The following is a 19,709-nucleotide window of genomic DNA, read 5'->3' on the forward strand; positions in this document are numbered from 1 at the left end:
GGCGCCCGCGGGCGGGGCTCCTTCCGGCCGCGGCGCCCGCTTCCGGCGCGGGCGCGCGAGCTCGAGGCGCCGGGCGGGCAGCGAGCGGGGCTTGCGGGCGGCGGCCGGGCTGGTTGCTGCCCTCGGCGCCGCCGCCATGGGCAAGAAGCACAAGAAGCACAAGGCCGAGTGGCGCTCGTCGTACGAAGGTGAGGCGGCGGCCGCGCTTTGTGACGCGGGGCGGGCGGGTGTTCGCGGCGGCGGGGGTCCCGGCCGCGCGGCCGGGGCTCGGGAACTCTTCTCGAGCGTCGGTCCAGCTCTCGCCGCAACCTGGAGAAGAGTGTTGAACGGCCGTGTTTTCGAGGTCTCCTCCCGCCTTTTCCCACTTGTGCCCCGGCCCTGCAGCTCTAGTCCCGGGGTCAGGACGCCACTCGGGGGCTGGTGCAGGACGAGAAGGGGTGAGCAGGGGCCAGGAGCTGGGGGACAGGGGATCCGACGCTGAGCACCAAGGCGGGGTCTGGGTCTTTTTCTCCGACGCCGCCGGAGAGACCTCCCTGAGGATGGCAGGGAGGGCGCACCCCGCCGTTCTTTGACGGCTTTGGCATCCCCCGGTCCTCTGCCTCCGTTCAGCCAGTCCCCCCCAGCTTCCCGGGCCTCGGTGTCACCCTCACACCCCAGCAGGGGCCAGCCGTGCCACCGACTGGCGGCCCAAACCCACGCACTGAAGGCCCCCCTTTGTCTGCAGATTATGCCGACAAGCCCTTGGAGAAACCCCTGAAGCTGGTCCTCAAGGTGGGGGGAAGTGAAGTGACCGAGCTCTCCGGGTCTGGCCACGACTCCAGTTACTACGACGACAGGTCAGACCACGAGCGCGAGCGGCACAGAGAGAAGAAGAAGAAGAAGAAGAAGAAGTCAGAGAAGGAGAAGCACCTCGACGATGAAGAAAGGAGGAAGCGAAAGGTGAGGGCGGGGGCTTGAAGTCCCTGGGGCTCCCCCCCCCACCACGTTTCTCACCCGAGCCCAGGGGAGGGGACGCACGGGCGGAGAGTCCGGAGTCAACGTCTCTGGGAGAGGGCCCTTAGCATCCTCTCAGAAACAAGAGGCCCCTCACAACTGCTTCATTGCTCTCCTGCCTTGACCCTGCCTCCCAGGAGGAGAAGAAGCGCAAGCGGGAGAAGGAGCACTGTGACACGGAGGGGGAGGCCGATGACTTTGACCCCGGGAAGAAGGTGGAGGTGGAGCCGCCCCCCGACCGGCCCGTCCGAGCGTGCCGGACGCAGCCAGGCAAGCGTCGGTGTTTTCAGAGACCGCCTGAGCTTTGGGCTTCGGAGCTTGTCCCTGTGCAGTTGTGATGGGCACCTGCCTGCCAGCTTTTGGGGGACGCGTGGAGAGGAAGGAGCAGGGTTTCTCTTCCGGGCCTCACACAGAGGCCCTGGACCCGAGGGTCCTCTTTGAGCTTGGAGAGCAGGGCCGCAGTGCTGGCCTAGCCGGTAAGAAGCTTGTCACGGACAGGAGGAGCCTAGGGCTGCAGGCGGTCAGACCCCTCAGGAGCTCAGCAGAGGAAGGCTCTGGGAAAGGCTTGTAGGTGCTTGACTGGAGGCAGATTCGCCTTCCAGGCTTTTCTGTCTTGACGTTGGGTCTGAGCACCTTTGGTTTGCTGCAGACGCTGGGGTGCCGTTTGCTGGCGGCACCCTCCGCCGTGGGGGCGTCCTGGTGGACAGGCGGGGCTCCTGTGGAGTAAAGGCGGGCGCTGGGCCGCCGTTCTCTAGGCGACCACGTCGGTGGGGTTCCTGCAGCCGCCGGTGTCGCTGGCTTCATTTGCTCCGCTGCCCGTTTGAGGCCTCGTATCTCACGTTTCCCCAGACTCCCTGGAAAGCTAGCGATGGCGATGCTCTCTCGGCCCGTCCCACTCTGTCGCGACAGCGGCCCTCTCGGGAGCCGGCTCCTCTGCCCTCCTGCTGCACTTGAGCCTGGTCCTCAGTGGTGAGAGGCGTTGCGAGGCCGGGTCCCGGGCCCTGCGTGTGGGCCTGGGGACAGCGCTGGCGAGACCATTTCCATGCCTACTGTGTGGAGGGGGTGCCAACTTACCCTCACTTGATGTGTGAACAGAGGCACAAGCAGGAGCTTAGGACTCAGGCAGGATGATGGCAGCGCATCCGACGTCAGCTTCGGGCTCAGAGCCTGCCTTGGCTTCTTCATGATGCCCTCTCTGCTCTGTCCGGGCCCAGGAGGGATGGCTACACGGTGCTGTGTTGACGGGGCGCCTGTCCTCTGAGGGCCTCGGGGACCCCGCTCTCTTCCACTGCTGAGCTTGGCAGGGACCAGAGCCGGGTCTGTTTGTCTTTGCATCCAGTTTTCGTTTGGACCTGAAACACTGTGAAACAGCCCCTAGATGCGTATGTGGTGCTGTGACATGGGAGTTCCCGCTGCAGCGACGCGATTGCAAAGTCCTTTTATTCCGTTTCCCTTTTTAATTTTTCGCCCGGCAGCTGAAAGCGAGAGCACGCCTATTCAGCAGCTCCTCGAGCATTTCCTCCGGCAGCTGCAGAGGTAAAGAGTGTTTCTAAAGAGCTCGTGCTGGGGGCGGTTGGGTGTCTCCTCTCTGCGGGGTCTTGGCCCACCCGTGCCAGCCGTGCAGCGGATGCTGGCACGTCACCTTCACCGGGTAAAGCGCAGTCCACCCGGACAGGGGCCACCAGAGTGGGGAGGGAGCAGCGCTGGGAGGGCTGGAGAAGCCTCCTGGTCCAGCACGGGGTCCGAGACGCCCTGACGTAGATGACGCGACTGGAGCCAGGGTGGGAGCTTGAGAATTTTTAGTGATCAAAAGAGCACGGTTTTAAAGAGCCATGAGTTTGGTCGTCTTTAGAAAAGACCTTAAGATTCGGCCCGTTGTATTGGTTTTTGCATTGTGAGGGATCTTGCCCAGGTATTTAGATCTTGGGTTTTTCGAATTTAAATAAAGGTGTTTTCGTTCTCAGAAAAGATCCTCACGGCTTTTTTGCTTTTCCTGTCACGGACGCCATTGCCCCTGGGTACTCGATGATAATAAAACACCCGATGGACTTTGGCACGATGAAGGAGAAAATCGCCGCTAACGAGTACAAGTCGGTCACGGAATTTAAGGTAAATCAGCTTTGCTCCTGGAGCAGCGGCAGAAAGCCCCATGTGCTCCCGTCCGGTGGGCGCTTGTAAGGCTTGGGTCGTTTCCAGTCGAAGGTTTGTTTTTTGTTTTTTGTTTTTTTTCGTCTTTTTGCCATTTCTTGGGCCGCTCCTGTGGCGTATGGAGGTTCCCAGGCTAGGGGTCTAATCAGAGCTGTAGCCACCGGCCACGCCAGAGCCACAGCAGTGCAGGATCCGAGCCGCGTCTGCAACCTACACCACGGCTCACGGCAACGCCAGATCGTCAACCCACTGAGCAAGGGCAGGGACCGACCCCACAACCTCATGGTTCCTAGTTGGATTCGTTAACCATTGCGCCACGACGGGAACTCCCCAGTTGAAGGTTCTTAGGGGCGAGTCTGTGTTGGACTGTTTCACAAACGCCAATCGGGGAGCGGGTTAGTTGAGATTTTCCCCGTGTTTCGGCCTCGAAGCTGTCCTGCTGGCACACGATTAGACGGGGTTTTAAGTTACTGTGCGGGGATAGGGGGACCTGCTGGGTCAAGCAAGGGTGTGCTCGGTTTGGCCCAGCTCTAGAAGGGGGACTCTCAGAAACAGGTTTTTCTGATTCTTAGTTTTGTCTTGTGATAACATAGTTTACTGTTTAGGAGAGTGAGTTTTAGTGAGTCCTCTCGAGAGCTCAGTTCCCGTCTCTAAGAACTGGCTGTGAAAGGTGAAAATCGCTTGTCGGTGTTGAAACTCAGGAAAATCAGAATGAGCGCTTGACAGCGTTGGTAGTGGCGTCATTAGAAAAGGCATTAGGTTTCTTCTTAGGTTCTGTTAACTTTGAAAAAGCTCGGTTTTTCTGTTTTCGTTTACTGGAGACCTTCCTGAGAGCACGTGTTGACCTGCAGAAACAACACAGCCGATAAAGGAGAGTGGGAGAGAAGGGGACTTTTCATAGGAGGGGCCCAGTGGGCAGGTGGGCAGGGACAGTCCATGCCCTAAGGTCCACCTTCCTACTTGCGGGCCCCCAGTTTGGTCCCTCACCCAGGGGCAGAGCCCAGGTGTGGATAGCGCCCGCCTCGTCCTCAAGAGAGCACTAGGAAGCCACCACCCGTGGGACCTGTGGTGGCGGGGGGTTGCTTTACAGCTCGGTCCCAGCCCCGGGGACACTGGCACAGAGACTTGGTCAGGGCTGCAGGTAGCACACACCGCATTAGCGGTCACTGTCCGTCTGATGTCCAGTTCACCGGGGCAGGTGTGGTAGGTAGGTGATGAAACACGGATTTTTCACCTAACTAACTTGTAACAAAAGTCATTCTTGAGGCTGTCCCCGTTTGAGAGAAAGTGCTTTTGTAGTGGAACTAGAGTAACTGCAGACAGATGTGCAAACCTTATGGGAAAATCCCCGAGAGGTTCATCCCTCTGCTGCGGCGTAAAAGAGGCTGTTGTTGGTTCTTCACGCCCCAGCTCCTTCTAGGGAGGGGAGGGGCTCTCAGGGAGGAAGTGCAGGGACCCCGTCGGATGCGTGCGTGGCCTTCAGGAAGAGGCCAGCCCGCCCTGGCCAGTGAAGACCAACGAGAACGTCTCAGAGGTTTAAAACCCGAGTCTTTAGTTCCTCGGCCGCAAACGGCAGTGAAGCGAGGCTGCTTGCCGTGGTACGGCTGGATCTGAAGGTTACGGTGCCAAGTGAAGGCCGGGGTTAGAGAGACGGACACCGTGCAACAGGTGGCGCCCAGGAGCCGCCGGGGGAGGCGGCAGCGGACTGCCAACGGGAGCGCAGCCGCGGCTGCCCGTGCGCCCGGGGGAGGGCCGGGGAGGAGCGCGGCGCTGCTGGGTCCACACTGCCGCACAGAGAGCCAGGGAGCGGCCCCGGGGCTGCCCAGCAGCTCGGGGGCGGTCCCCGGTACCTGCCAGTCATCTATGGCGGGAGAGACGTGTGTGGGACACGGACGGAGTCGCTTTGTTTTGCGCCTGATGCTGACCCAGCATTGCAAGGTAACCGCACTTCAGGTGACGAAGCTACTGGAACTCCAAGAGCCAGGTCGTTTCCCGCTCCACTTCGCCCTCTGCCTTTGGTGCTTTTGTGGCCCCATTTGTGGCCTGTGGAGGTTCCGGGGGGTAGGGGGTCTATTCGGAGTTGCTCCTGCTGGCCTCCGCCACAGCCACAGCAACACCAGTTCCGAGCCGCGGCTGCGACCGACCGACACCACGGCTCACGGCAACACTGGATCCTTAACCCACTGAGCGAGGCCAGGGATCGAACCTGCAACCTCTCGGTTCCTAGTCGGGTTGGTTTCCGCTGCGCCCTGACGGGAGCCCCTCCATGGGCCTCTTTTGGTAGTGATCTCGGCTCTTTGCTGTTATCTGGACGGTGTTACAAACACGGCGAATTCTCTTTCTTTGCAGGCAGATTTCAAACTGATGTGTGACAACGCAATGACGTACAACAGGCCGGACACCGTGTACTACAAGTTAGCGAAGAAGATCCTTCACGCGGGCTTTAAGATGATGAGCAAAGTAAGAAACCCCCTCCGGGCGGGCGAGGAGCCCAGGCCTGAGCGTCCTCCTGCGCTTCTCGTGCCTAATGAGAAACTCACAGCGAATGACACGCTTCCATCCGTCTGTCCCTGGCCACGGCGTGGACCCCTCCCCTCAGGGTGCCCCTGCCACGCTCTCCAGGTCCCCGTCCTGCAGGCACCCCCGTCCCTCTGCTCCTGCCCCAGCTGAGCCCCATGGGGTTGGCACCAAAGCCGAGGCTCTCGGTCTCACTGGATTGCAGCCTGCTTGGTGGGTCTCTTTGGCGTGGCTGCCTCCCTGTGTCAGACCCCCCGCCCCCGCCCCCGCCCCTCCCCGGCCATCCCAAGTGGCTTCCCATCTGTCCCGAGCCAGGCTGCATGCATCACCATCTAGGACCAGCGCCTGGTGCCTGCCTGGCCAGTAGGTGAGGCGCGGCCCCTGCTGGCTCCGCGGCGCTGGGCAGGTGCGGCGCCGTGTGGAGGGTTAGCTTTGGCCGGGCGAGGCCGCGGGCGCCCAGCCATCCCGTCGTCACGGCGCCTCGGCCGCAGGGAGAGGTAAAGCGCGGCTGCTCTGTGCTCTTCTGCTTCTAGGAGCGGCTGCTGGCTTTGAAGCGCAGCGTGTCGTTCATGCAGGACATGGATTTCTCTCAGCAGGCCGCGCTCCTGGGCAACGAAGACACAGCTGTTCAGGAGCCCGTCCCCGAAGTCGCGCCCGTGCAAGTAGAAACTGCCCGGAGGTCCAAAAGGCCGAGTAGAGAAGCCATCAGGTAAAGGCCGGCCTGGTGGAGCCGGGCCTCGTGGGCGCCCAGACGGCAGCGGCCCGAGCGGCCCCGGGGGCCCATGCGCCCGGGCTCCCAGCGGGAAGTGGACCCCCCACCCCACCCCCCCGCTCACTGGAGGTGGGGCGACCACAGCGGTGGAGACGACCGCGCCGTCTCTGCCGGCCCTGGTCCCCGAGGTCCGTCGTGCACTTCGCTCTGTGTGCCCCCCACCACGTGCCAGCGCACACGGTGGCTTGTCCTGGAGCAGAGTCACTGTCGCCCTGGCAGGCATACACATGTGCTCTGCCCCAGGCGAGGCGCGCCGGGCCCGTCTCTAGCCCTCAGCTGCCCACTGCTGCCTGGTCCCTGCCGCTGCCATTTAGGGCCTTTGTCGACCTGTCACTTCAGAGAAGTCCCCTCACGTGTAGGTCACGGACCGCAGCCTGGGCTTGCCTGGCCCTGGCCCCGGCCCCGGGCACAGTCACATCCCTTGAGCAGCTAGCATGCGTGGGCAAGGAACACCTTGCCCGGAGCTGCGAACCCTGTCCTGGGGGCTTCCTGGGGGCCCCAGATCTAGAGCCTCTGCAGGAGGGGCCGCCTCCTCGGGTGCTGGCACGGCTCCTGCTCTGCCTGTAGGGGCTCTGGCTGTGCCTGGGCCTGGCGGGGCCGCTCCCCGGCTCAGGCTCACTGTCGGCACCTCCATGGCCAGCGGGGGCCACGTCACTTTTCCTGATGGCATCTCGAGTGGCGCTGTGTTTTGCGAGGCTTGTGGTTGTCCCCTGCTCCGTTGCTCTTAAAGCGACAGAAAGTCATTGCTGAGACGTGAGACCATGGAGCCATCTTCTTGGCTTGTGGTTTTGTTTTATCTGGAGGAAAGCGCTTGTTTTGTCGTGGTTAGAGGTGACAGGAAGGGACTCAGGTGCGCCTCCCGCTGCTCCTCCCGGTCCCTTGTGACCTGGCGCAGCATGAGGGTCAGACCAGGGTGAGGCCTTGGCGCGCGCTCCCTGGTGACTGGTGTGCGTTCCTGCCCCGTAGCTGCATGTTTGAGCCGGAAGGCAACGCCTGCAGCCTGACGGACAGCACCGCAGAAGAGCACGTGCTGGCCTTGGTGGAGCACGCGGCCGACGAGGCCCGGGACAGGATCAACCGGCTCGTCCCCGGGGGCAAGGTAGCATCTCCTGCCGGGGGCACAGCCATCAGGGTCGAGAGGCTAGCAGGCCGCTGTGAGCATCTGGTCAGAGCTCCGCCCGTGTCCCAGCGGTGCCCTCATCACCGGAGGGGGCGGGGGGACGCCACGGGCGGGCCCCTGGAGGGCGGGAGGGTGTGTGGCGTGTGGGTCCCTCCAGCAGAGGGGTTCACGTCCCTCGCTGGACGGAGGCCCGGCCCACCCTCTCCCTGGGTCCTCACGTCTCTGTGCGGCCCTGTGGTCGCCTGCGGGTCTGAGCCAGGCGTGACAGGCGTGAGCCCCACCATCCGGCGAGCCCCTCCCCTGAGACACGAGAGCATCTAGACCAGTGTGTCCGACAGCAGCAGTGTGACCAGAGTTCCCACTGGGGCAGAGCAGCTTCAGAGCTGGACTGGTATCCGTGAGGATGCAGTTCGATCCCTGATCTCGCTCAGTGGGTTAAGGATCCTGTGTGGCTGTGGCTGTGGTGCAGGCCGGCAGCTGCAGCTCCCACTCGCCCCCTGGTCCAGGGACCTCCATATGCCACGAGGGCCACCCTAAAAAGACAGGGCACGGGTGAGAGGACCTGGGCACGTGGTCATTCGTGAGCAGGTCTTAAGATCCAGGGAAGATCCGAGGCGCGTCCGTGGTCTTTGTGGGTGGGGAGCGAGGAACTTGGAGGCTTTGGGGTCTCACCCTGTCGGCCACGCTCCGAGGCCCCTGTCCTGCTGGCGCCTTGGGGGAGGGCTCGGCGGGGAGCCGCGGCCGCGGGGCTCAGGCGCACTTCCTTGCAGATGGGCTACCTGAAGAAGGGCGGCGACGGCAGCCTGCTCTACAGCGTGGTCAACGCCGCCGAGCCGGACGCCGACGGTGGGTGGCCCGCGCGCGCCGCTCCCCGGGACCACCAGCCTGCCTGAGACGCGCCTTTTCTCTGGCCAGGAGGCCGTGTCCGGGGCCACGCCGAGCGGCGCCAGTGTGGTCCGTGGACCGAGGGCGGCCCTCTGGCCGCCGGGAGATGCCGGGCAGGCCTTTCTGACCAAGGGCCCCAGGACAGCCGGCGGCGCTGGGTCGCCCGCCCACTCCCCAGGCTGTGGGAGGCCCTGGCGGTTGGCTCGCCCCGCAAGCTCTGTCCAGGGCCCCTCTGTGGGAACCGCAGTGCCAAGCTCTGCCTACCCTCCAAGCCAGGCGCCGCTGCCCCGCACGGCGACGTGCCGGTTACACCGGAGACGATCCGGGAGGCACCGGAGTTCCTTCCAAAGGGCCTGTCCAGCCTGCATAGTCGCGGCCATGGCCTCTTTAACGGGTGTTTCCACCTTCTGGGAAATAGTTCTGATGTGCGTGTGACCGTGCAGACACACACGCACACGCGTGCTCACACCCACATGGGAAGTGGAACACTACCTGGTTCCCCCTGCCGGCCGACGCCCAGGCGCTCTGTTCCCAGCCTGGGAGCGGGATTGCTGGGCACAGAGTTCTCTGCTGGGTGTGGAGGGCAGCACTGACGGCTTCTCCTGACCTGGAGCTGGCACGAGGCCCAGTGTCTCGAGAGAGAACAGGCGAGCCAGGGTTCCGACGGGGGGGTGGGGGGAAGGGTCCCGCTGGGGCTGCGTGAGCTCCACCAGGGCACACGGCGTAGGGAAGGCGCGCTCTCGGGACCCGCTGCAGGCAGAGCTTCACTGTTGCCAGTAAGGCACGTGGGACGGGAGGTTGGGAGGGGACACTGCTCTGTCCTGGCAGAGCTGGTCTTTCCTTACGTCACCGGTGGGGGATCTGAAGTTGGGTTGCGGGGTGTTGAAGGTCAAAGGTCGCTGGCTCCTGTAGATTCTGCTCCAGGGGCCTCTTCTCGGGGAGCCCCCCCTACCTCACTGGGAGGCAAGGTGGGAGGGCGTGCGCAGTGCCACCGGCTCACGCCTGGTGCCCTTGCAGAGGAGGAGACGCACCCGGTGGACCTGAGCTCGCTGTCCAGCAAGCTGCTCCCAGGCTTCACCACACTGGGCTTCAGGGAGGAGCGGAGGAGCAGAGGTGAGTGCCCACCCCCCCCCCCCCCCGTTCCTGGCCCCCTTGGAAACCCGAGCAGGGACAGGCAAGGCCTCCTTTTCCTGCTTGGGGGGGCGGAGGTGTCTCCACCCCACAGTTTGGGCCACAGTCAGGGTGGTAGCCGTGCCATGGTTTAGTGGTGGCATTTTAACTTCTCCGATGAATTATCCCTGGTCATCCACTTGGGTTGGGGCCGTGCGCGCAGCAGAGACGCCAGAGCGTGGGTCTCGCTGGCCAGCGCAGGGTACGGGGTGGGGCCGGGCGGGCGGCGTGGTTGCTCCAGCTCCGGTTCGCCCCCTGGCCGGGGAACCTGCGTGGTGGTCGCGCTGGGCGCTCTGGTTGGCTTAGTGGCGTTTGTCCCACACGGTAGTTTTAGTTCCAGGGATGTGTGGCGGTGGGGACGTTTCGATTGTTCCACAGATGTGCTCCCGGCTCCCCCTCCTGTGCCCCGGCCACGACCCTCGCCCCCACCCCCAGGAGCATCCCTGAGGCCTCAGGTCCCCACCACCCGGCTCCTGGAGCGCCCCAGCGGCCAGGCTGAGGCGGCGAGGGCGCGGGCTGTGCAGAGCGGCGGCCGCCGCGTGACGCGCCTCTCTCCCCGCAGTCACCTTCCTGTCCAGCGCCAGCACCGCGCTTGCCCTGCACAGCAACTCCGTGTTGGGCGATCTGAAGTCGGATGAAGCGGAGCTGCTCTACGCGGCCTACGGAGACGAGACGGGCGTGCAGTGCGCCCTGAGGTGGGTGGGGGTCCGTCCTCTCATCGTGGCCAGGGTGGACGGCCGTCCCCGCAGCAGGTCCCCGCAGCAGCAGCAGCAGCAGCAGCAGAGCCCAAGAGCTTTTTCGGCCCAGCGCTGTGTCTGCTGCAGGCCAGCCTTGAGGTGCAGGTGTCGTGATTCTAAGGATGACGATCCAGGCCGTGGCTCGCAGAAGGCTGCCGGGCTGGGACCAGCAGTGCCGGTTCCGCAGAGGCGGAGTCGTGTGCGTGGGTCGGTCGGACTGCAGAGGGCACCTGACAGGGCAGCGTGAGCAGCGCAGCCGCACACTCGGCGGCGGCCTCCCGGCCGTGCGGATACTGCCCGCGCCGTGTCCTCACACAGCCTCCCCTCTGGGCGGGGCTGTCCCGGCTTGGCTTGTAGGGACACCCGCCTGAGAGCTGAGGGCCCAGGCTTCACGTGCAGTCACGTTTTTGAGGTACCGGGGCCCAGGGCTTCATCGTGTGAATTTCGGGGACACAGTTGAGCTGCCAACTAGGATGTGACGTTAAGTTCTATAGTGTTGCAGTTCTCTATAGCTGCTCTTGGGTTTTTTGTTTTTTTGAGATAAGGTAAAAGCAGCTCACGGGTGGAATCTTAGTGATTTTTTTAACAGGGAAGTAATAATTTTGCTAGTCTCTGACAAGGAGGATCTGTCCACATTAGGCCTTTGTTTCATTCCAAAAAGAATGTAGAACACATTTGGGGCATCAGCTTCTAGTACAGTGAGTGGACGTCTACACTGGATTTGGTGTGAAAAAGCAGTGACAGGAGCAAACTACCCGTGGCCGAGGGACTGTGCCCTTTGCTCCCTGTCGCCCTGTCAGCAGCTCACCGCTCTTCGGGGCACAGCTCACCAAGGGTTTTATTCAGTCATCTGCTGTGTCTGCTGCAGGCCTTCGTGAGGCCAGACTGAGCTGCAGCCACCCCCCAAGTGCCTGCTCGTGAGAGGTGCACGGATTCTGGGTGCTGTGCAGCAACAATCACGGCCTCGCGAGCAGCCCAGGAAAGCGGGCACGCGGCCTGGCCAAGGCCACGCTGTTCCTGGTGCCAGGCCCTTCCTCCCAGGCCTCCGGGACCCGCCGGGGGGTTCTCGCGCACCCCTGCCCCTTCCCAGGTGCTCCTTTGGCGACTGCGCTGCAGTCCAGGCCCTTCTGGGCCTCTGCCCGGTTCTGCTGCCAGGGCTGTGGGCCTCTGTTCGGGCCTCTTTTGTGAGCGACGTGGTTTTCTTTTGGGCTTTCATTCACATGACCCAAAAATCAACGTGCTGCTCCGAGGTGCCCATGGGTGGCCCTGTGCTGCGTTGTCTCCCAGCTCCTTGACTCTGTAAATGCCAAACACACATGGCCGCTCTTCTGTTGTAAGTCGGGGTGAGGTCCTTAGCCGCGTGGGCACACGGCTCCTCACTTTGCTTGCTTTTTAATGAACAGTCTTTTTCTTGAGAAAACTCTTCTGGGTCGCTGGTCACGCTGCCGGACTGCTGTCCACTCCCCGCGCCACCCTGTCCAGGAGGGGCCTCGGGCTCGGGGAGAGCCTGTCTCGGGTGCAGCCGGGATGGGGCAGCAGGGAGCTGCTGTTCCAGCCTCTTCTCTCGCGGCCCCTCCCAGCCTGCAGGAGTTTGTGAAGGATGCTGGGAGCTACAGCAAGAAAATGGTGGACGACCTCCTGGACCAGATCACCGGCGGAGACCACTCGCGGATGCTCTTCCAGCTGAGGCAGGTGGGCTGCGCTGGGGCCCCTCCCGGGCAAGGAGCCCACCCAGCTGGGGCCGCGAGGTGGGGGCAGCTCTTCCTGCTGTGCTGGTCGTTACTTACTGTTTGTCTTTTCTTTTGAGCAGTTATTTTTCAGGGAAACGAGAAAGGTCGTCCCCCCGGGCCCGTGGTCTCTGGCCCTCTGCCCCCACTTTCTTTCAGCCGCCGCCACTTTCCTTCATCCCGAAGAATTTCCTCTGGTGTTTTTCTAAGGACAGATTTGCTGGCAGTGGATTTGCCCAGTCTTTCTGTATCTGAAGTGTCTTTACCTTTCTTTTTTGAAACTTGTCTATGCTGGGGTGGAATCACAGGCTGATGTCTTTTCCTCTGCCTAAGACAACGCCTGAGGAGCTCCCGCCGTGGCACAGCTTGTTAAGAATCCCACTGCAGAGCTGCTGCTGTGGCACAGTGGAAATCAGTGGTGTCCTGGGAGCACCAGGATGCAGCTTCGATCCCTGGACTGGCACAGTGGGTTCAGGATCTGACCCCTGGCCCGGAAACTCCATATGCTGCAGGGCAGCAAAAAAAAAAAATCCGACTGCATGCAGCGGCTTCAGTTTCTGCGGAGGTGCAGCTTTGACCCCCGCCCGGTGTAGGGCCTGGCGTTGCCACGGCTGTGATGCAGGCCACAGCCACAGCTTGGATTCCATCTCTGGCCCAGGAATGTCCATGTGCCACAGGCCACGTGTGGCCACAAAGCTTCAAGGGGTTGCCCTTGGCCTGTTTGGAGAAAACGTGCTGCCTGCTGCTCTAAATGCTTTTAAGTTTTGTTCTTTGTGACGGCTTTTCATCACTTCCCTTCCGGCCTACACTGCAGCCACAGCAACGCCGGAACTGCAGCGCACTGAGCAAGGCCAGGGATGGAACCCGCGTCCTTGTGGATGCTGGTTGGATTCATTTCTGCTGTGCCATGACGGGAACTCCTTATGTGCTTTTCTTTGTATTCATTCCGCTTAACATTGGTTGAGCTGCTTGGGTCCATTGGTTTATAGTTTCCATCAAACTTGGAATATTTTCACTCTTCAAATATGTTCTTTCTTTCTGTGTAAGCTTTTTTTAACGCAGAGGTGTGTCCGGTGTACAGCATAGAGATAAGCGACTTTGAGAGGTTTCCCTGCACTTGAAGTGAGCGTGCAAGGGTGACGATGCTTTGCGCGCCATGCAGCCTTTTCCCGTGGTGGGTCTTAGGTTTGATAGCGCGGCGCTTGACCCCCCGCCCTCCTTCTCCCCACCAGCAGCCACCCGTTTGTTCTCTGTGTCTGTGAGGCTGTTTCTTTTTGGTTCTATTCACTGGTTTGTTACATGTTTTAGATGCTGCCTCTGAGGGAGAACATACAGTATTTGTTTTTCACTTGGCACAATACTCTCCAGATCCATTCATTGTGTTGTTGCAGATGGCAAAATTTCATTTTTTCATGTCCGAGTAGTAGTCCATGGTGTGTGTGGACCACATTTGGGTCTTCAGTCTATTTTGAGTCTATTTGGGTTTTTTGCTTTTTTAGGGCCGCACCTGCAGCCTATGGAGGCTCCCAGGCTAGGGGTCGAGTTGGAGCTGTAGCTGCCGACCTACACCACAGCCACAGCCACACCAGATCCGAGCCACATCTGCACCCTACACCACGGCTCACGGCAGTGCTGGATCCTTAACCCACTGAGCGAGGCCAGGGATCAAACCCGCATCCTCGCGGATGTGGGTTGGGTTCATTATCGCTGAGCCACAGTGGGAACTCCAGAGTGTGTTTCATTGGAGGGTGTTCTGCTCTCTTTATTTGCACGTGCTGTCCGGTTTTCCCAGGACCCTTACTGCGTGGGCTGTCTTTGCGTGGATTGGCAGAACAGGCCTTGTTAACGGGCCGCAGGACCTAAGCTCACCTGCACACAGTCAGTGGGGTCCCCCCCGAAACAGCAGTGGCACTTTCCACAGAGCCGGAACCATGATCTTAAAATTCCTGAGGAAACACAGGAGAGCCTGACTGACCAGAGCTGGGGCGCCGCCCTCAGACCTGAGCTGCGCTGCCAGGCTCCCGTCACCAGAGCGGCATGGTGCTGGCACACAGGCTCTAGCCGGCCGGAGGGGGTGCCTGGCCCGGGGCCCCGGCCCCCCAAGGGAGGTGGGCGCAGGCGTCCTCACCCTTTGGCTGTTCCCCGCGCTGCCCTGTGGCCGGGGCGCCGTGTCTCCCGTTCTCTTCCATCCACGCCCCCGGGGCTGTGGGCAGGTGGCGCACTGCTTCAGCTCCGTGTCACTCGGGGTTGGCGGCCCCAGCGTCGCTGCCCACGCAGGGCCACCGTGATTCACAGGATGCCTGCCCACGAGGCCAGCTGAGCCCTGGATGGGCAGCTGTTCCCTCGCGGGCAGGCGAGCCGTCTGTGTGAGATTCTTCTGGACACCTGGTCTTGTCTGCTTTGCCTTGCAGAGGAGAAACGTCCCGGTGAAGCCTCCGGACGAGGCCAAGGTGAGTCCCAGGGACGAGGTAGGAAGAGCCTCGTCGTTAGGGCCCCGCTGGGACGCCGGCCTTTGATGTGTGTTTGGACGCCCGTTCGGTTCTGACGAGGAGGCGGAAGGGGGTCTCCCCTCCTGCGGTCCGGAGGCCGCAGCGCAGGGTGGGGTGTGGGGCCTGGGCTGCGGGGTTCCCTGGCCTTGGTGGCCGGGGTCGGCACCCGGCAGAGTGTCAGGCTCCCGTCGGCGGGCTTTTGGAGGATTGGGGGGCTGCGCGGGCGTCTCCCCGGAGGCCCGTGGGCGGCCGGGCCCGACCTCTTTAACGTACCTTTGGTCAGGGCCTTGGGACACGGGTCCCCCCGCGAGATGGGCGAGCAGATCCGGCCGAGGGGGGAGAGAGCGTGGCAGCTAATGGCTGCGAGCCGCGGTCTCTGGTGTCAGAGCACCGCGGTGGTCGCGGGACTCCTGTAGGAATTTGTGGCAGCAGTGGCCCTGGGGCCTCGCCGGTCACCGGGCTCCTGAGCTGAGCCTGGCTTGTCTGTGGTCTTGAGTCAGCACGGAACAGTTTGCTCGAGGGAGAAGCTGTCAGAGCACAGACAAGTCGGTTTGATGGACGCCGAGTGGGGGCAGCATGTTCATGGATCCCCAGGGCCAGGGCGGCCCCCAGGAGAGGAGAGGGGTCCCCGGTCCCGTACACCCTTGCTCGGCGGTAGAGGCCTCGTCCCTCCTCTGGGTGGCAGCAGACGTCTGTCCCCACCGTGCAGGCTGGGAGCTCTGAGCTGTGACCCTGGGAGAGGGGAGGGTGGAGCCTGCGAAGGACACCGGCGCCCGCCAGGCTCGTGGAGCTCTGTTTGCTCCTTGGGGAAGAAACGGTGCCGCTCCCGTGTCCTCGGGGGAGGGCTTGTCATCCCCCAAGAACTCTGCAGCGGTGGCGGGACCCAGCAGCAGCATGAACGAGTGCGATCCGGCGGAAGTCGCGGGCCTGCGGTGACGTGGTGACCCCCCAGAACCCTGCAGGTGGTCGCAGAGACTCCCTCAGCTTTAGCTACGCGCTGGCCCTTGAAGCAGCGGACGGGGCTGGGAGATGTGTGTGCGGGGGCCCGCGCTTTGGGGAAGGCAGGGCGCTCCTGCGAAGGGGGCAGGAAGTGTCGGGGCCTCCGGGCAGAGCCGGGGCGTGTGCGCTGCTGGGAACCTGCCATGTTCCCTGCTTGGTTCCTGAAGACCGCCTGCGCCCCGCGGGGCTCCTGTGCCCCGTGTTTCCTCAGCACCCGTGGGTCCCGAGACCAGCAGCCGTCCTCGTTGGTCCGGCTGAGGGCGGCCGCTCGTGAGCCTGGGCCCCGTGCTGCCTGAACTGCAGCACCGCAGAGCAGGCCTTTCCTACCCGGTGGCGTTCCTGGCCCGCTCAGTCCCCCTCTCCTCTGTCTCACGTGACTGTCTCCTGCAGGCCGGGGACCCTCTCGGGGACGGCGGCTCCGCCCTGGACTTCATGGCCATGAAGTCCTATTCAGACGTCTCTCTGGACATCTCCGTGCTCGGCTGTCTGGGTAGGTCGTGCAGGGCGTTTCCGCCCAGGCCTGGCCCGGGGGGTGCCCCGCTTGCTCCCGGGAGGGCGGCTTGCCCGGCCAGCTGGCCGTAGAAGAGGACCCCCAGCCAGCGCCTGCCTGGCTCCTTTCTGACCTCAGGGGTCGTCCACTGGGGCCCCTTGATCCCATGGGCGGGGCAGCGGCAGCGCTGTGTCCCTCCCACCCAATCCCCCCTCCCCCCGCCCCCGTGTCGGCCTTGGCTCCCTCGCCCGCGGCTGGCACAGCCGTCCCGGCTCCGTTCCCTTCATCCCACAGGGCACTCTGGAGGCGCACGGAGCCCTCGCCCTGGAGCGGAGCCCTCGCCCTGGAGCGGGCCGTCCGTGCTCTCCCAGGGGCCGGCCTGTTGCTCACCAGCTCTCCTTTCTCTGGCTGAGACTCAGATTTTCTGCATGTTGCTGGGGTTTCCGTGGTTTGATTAGAACGTGCCCTAGTTTGCTGTCCCTTCATTTCGTTCTTCTTGGGTTACGTTTAGCTGTTGGCCAGTGGTTCCTGGTTTTTACTGCATGGGGGGCTTTGGCCCCAGGCGCTTCAGCTCTCCCCTGGCCCACTTCTGCCACTTGCCTCAGCTCCTTTTTGCTCTGCTCGGTTTCAGGTGCCAGGCAGCCTCGGAGGGCCCCGGGCGCTCCTCCCGCCGGCTGATCTGCTGGCCCCCAGGTTCCCTGCTCCCCTTTTCATTCTGGAAGCTCCACCCGGCCTTTCCGTGTCCTCCACTCCTGCCTCCCTTCTCTGTCCCTTGCCTTTTGAACAGGTGGCGCGTGTTCCCAGGTCACTGTCCTGTATCTCGTTTGCCGTGTTCCTCCCTGGTGGGGCCACGGCCCCCGCTCCTCCGCCTGCCTCTCGCCATTTGTTGGAGGCCGGCTGCAGGCACTAGACTTAGCCACCGCCTCTGATTGCGCCGTGTGGACGGGTCATCGGGCGACTTTGAGGGTCGGCCCTGTCCAGGCTTTGCTTCCAGGCATTCTTAGGGCCCAGAGCCGCAGTCAGGGTCCCCCTGCCGGGCCTGGGACGAAGGTGATCACCGGCGCGTGTGCCGCTCTTGACCCCGTGAGGTCGTCCTCACGCGGGCGCAGGTGGCGCTCGCTCAGGCCGCAGCCCTCTGGAGCGCAGATGCCATGGCCCCTTGTCTGCAGGGAAGGTGAAGAAGGAGCTGGACCATGATGATGGCCCCTTGAGCCTGGACGAGACCACGAAGCTCCTCCAGGACCTGCACGAGGCGCAGGCAGAGCGCGGGGGCTCCCGGCCGTCGTCCAACCTCAGCTCCCTGTCCAACGCCTCGGACAGGGACCAGCATCACCTGGGTGAGGCCCGCGGGCGCCCTGCCCGCCCCGCCCCCGGGACCCCAGGGCACCTGCTCCCGCCCCCGGGACCCCAGGGCCCCCGCTCCCCCCCCGGGCCCCGCCCCCAGCACTCCCTGGGCAGGCGGCTGCGCTGACGTGAAGGGTTAATCTTAGGAATTTGGGGGCTCTGTGTGTCTGGAAGAGCCCCAGCCAGTCCTGTGGGCCCGACAGCCTCTCAGAATCGGGTCTCTTTCTGCTGTCACTGCTCGTAGTCCCAAAGCTGCGTGGGGACCAGGGTGTCCTCCAGGGCCCTCATTCAGGGGAAGTACACGGCCTTTCTCGGCCTAGGGACCCCGAGTTTAACAAGCGAGGACCCCCCCAGAAAGCGGGCAGACGCCTGTCTCCTGGCTCCTCGGAAGTGCCCCGCTGTGGCCTCGGCTGCTGTCGCAGCTCCCAGACGCAGAGGCTGAAGTGCTCTTTCAGCAGCACGAACCTTGGTGTTGTGGGGAGAGGGGATTGGCTGTAGAGGTTTGGCTAAAACTGTCTAAATAAGGACCCGTCTGGTCGGTTAAGCTTGTGACAAATGGCACAAGGAGGTCCCGGGTGACCCCGGCTGGGCCCAGAGTGAGGACCACAAGGTCCTCGTGGACTCGTGGGGACGTTGGCGCGGCTCAGGGTGGTGGGGGGCTCAGCGCCCACCTCCCTCTGCAGAGCGTCCACAGCCACGTCTGGGAAGGCCCCACCGGGGCCACGGCGCTGCGGCTGAGCCCTCTGCTGCCCGCAGACGCTGGCACTCAGCCGGGCCGCTGGGGCCGTGGGCTTGAGCGCCAACACGCGGGCTGAGACGTCCCTTCTTGGCCTGACTGCAGGGAGCCCGTCCCACCTCAGCGTCGGGGAGCAGGCCGAGGGGACCCACGACCCGTACGAGTTTCTGCAGTCTCCCGAGCCTGCGGCCGCCACGAAGAGCTAAGCTTGTCGATAGTCTCACGGTTTTATTTGCATGTAGAGGTCGCGTCCTGAGACAGAGACTTTGCCTCTGTCCCCTCGGCCTGCGGGAGCCGCCGGGGAGACAGTGAGGGGCTCTGGGATCGTGTCATCGCGGCTCCAGCGTTTCTGTCGATGGTCTTGCGGCCCCTGTGGCGGAATCACGTATAAAAGGCATGTGACAGATGCCCCGAAGCCGGTGTGATCTGTCCCTAAGCTTGAGTCGGTGTCCTTCCCTGTGGCTGTGTGGACACGTCCTCCGAGTGGCCGCGGAAGCAGCCCTGGGGGGGAGCTGTGCTCTGTGGGGGTCCTGCCTGGTCCTTGCCCCCCACATCCCATTTCTGAGGCAGGTCAGGGCAGAGCCACGTGGGAGCCAGGCGTGCGCCCTCCCGGCCCCGGACAGGCAGGGGTCTCTGACCCGTGTGCTCTGGGAGGGGTGCGTGCCGTGAGGCTGGCCTTCCTGCGGGCACAGCGCAGTGTTAAGTGACTCTTTGTTCCAGATGTGTTTACTGGATGTGTGTTTGTATGATGCCAGTGCAGCTCTTAATAAAAAGATACGCACAGCGCAACGTTACGTGTCGTTATTTACGGCATTGCCAGGTGGGGATGGTGTTCCTTCTTCCTGGTATCGTCTCCGCCGCCGCCTTGGCACCTGGCCCGGTTGTTGGCACCACAGTGAGGTCCAGGGCCGTGCCCGTCCCAGCACAGCTCTGTGGGCAGGACCAGTCCTGGGAGAGGCATGTGACCCAACGGCAGCATCGGCATGACGTGCCCAGGCCCGGGAGCAGTGCTGGGGACACCTGGTCAGGCTAGACAAGGATCCCCCAGAACACTGGGTGGGGGACACAGCAGCAACTCCCAGGGGGCTTGGGGAGCAGAGAGCGGAGCAGATGCCCGGGAGGGCTGGAGGGCGCCATAGAGATGGTAGAGGTGGCAGCTGGCCCCCGCCAGGGGGTCAGAGGGGTGGCAGGTGGGCTCTGCTGCCCCCAGCAGGTCTCAGAGGGCCAGGTCTCCACTGTGTGGCCTCATGGGCGTGGGTTCTAGCATCTCCTTTGGAGGCTCTGCCTCTCCCTGGCCTGCAGCCTGCATTCTCGGTTGGTGCCATGTGACGGGTATAGCACGTGATGGTGAAGCTACCGAGAGAACATGGGGCCCTAGAGCCCCAGACCCCCCCAAAGGGCATATCCCCCCCCCCCCCACTGGGCCACATCAGGCTGCAAGACGGGAGGTCTGACGCACCCCTTGGCCGTACGGAGTTGCTGCGGCCTCCAGACCTCGGGCAGAGGTGCGGGTGGCAGGATGTCTAGGGCACGGCGTGCTGGGGAGCCCACCTGCTGTTCGCCGAGCTGCTCACCCACCAGG

The 19,709-nt window shown here is 63.2% G+C and overlaps 1 protein-coding gene across 15 annotated transcripts; it reads left to right on the forward strand.

Moving 5' to 3' along the window:
* Positions 1-44: 44 nt before the first annotated feature.
* Positions 45-18,916, forward strand: BRD9 (bromodomain containing 9). Of its 15 annotated transcripts, none has more exons than XM_085002489.1 (16): positions 45-188; positions 725-939; positions 1,131-1,469; positions 2,469-2,529; positions 2,958-3,102; positions 5,491-6,155; positions 6,252-6,367; positions 7,397-7,529; positions 8,321-8,396; positions 9,453-9,548; positions 10,168-10,300; positions 11,923-12,034; positions 14,481-14,519; positions 15,948-16,047; positions 17,217-17,384; positions 18,233-18,916. In XM_085002489.1, exons 8-16 carry the CDS (start codon positions 7,401-7,403, stop codon positions 18,331-18,333), a joined length of 954 nt encoding a protein of 317 aa, XP_084858615.1. In that variant the 5' UTR covers positions 45-188; positions 725-939; positions 1,131-1,469; positions 2,469-2,529; positions 2,958-3,102; positions 5,491-6,155; positions 6,252-6,367; positions 7,397-7,400; the 3' UTR covers positions 18,334-18,916. The 15 variants fall into 15 exon arrangements, with proteins under 15 accessions (XP_084858615.1, XP_084858616.1, XP_020932790.1 ...); XM_085002490.1 differs by having other exon boundaries at positions 6,255-6,367; XM_021077131.2 differs by having other exon boundaries at positions 5,491-5,601; positions 6,192-6,367.
* The last annotated feature ends 793 nt before the right edge of the window (positions 18,917-19,709 follow it).

Source organism: Sus scrofa, chromosome 16 (genome assembly GCF_054392235.1).
Source record: "Sus scrofa isolate SSC_HxYL_T2T_F1_AM1 chromosome 16, Sscrofa_HxYL_maternal_Yorkshire_Landrace_v2.0, whole genome shotgun sequence".
In the NCBI taxonomy this organism is placed as follows: domain Eukaryota; kingdom Metazoa; phylum Chordata; class Mammalia; order Artiodactyla; family Suidae; genus Sus; species Sus scrofa.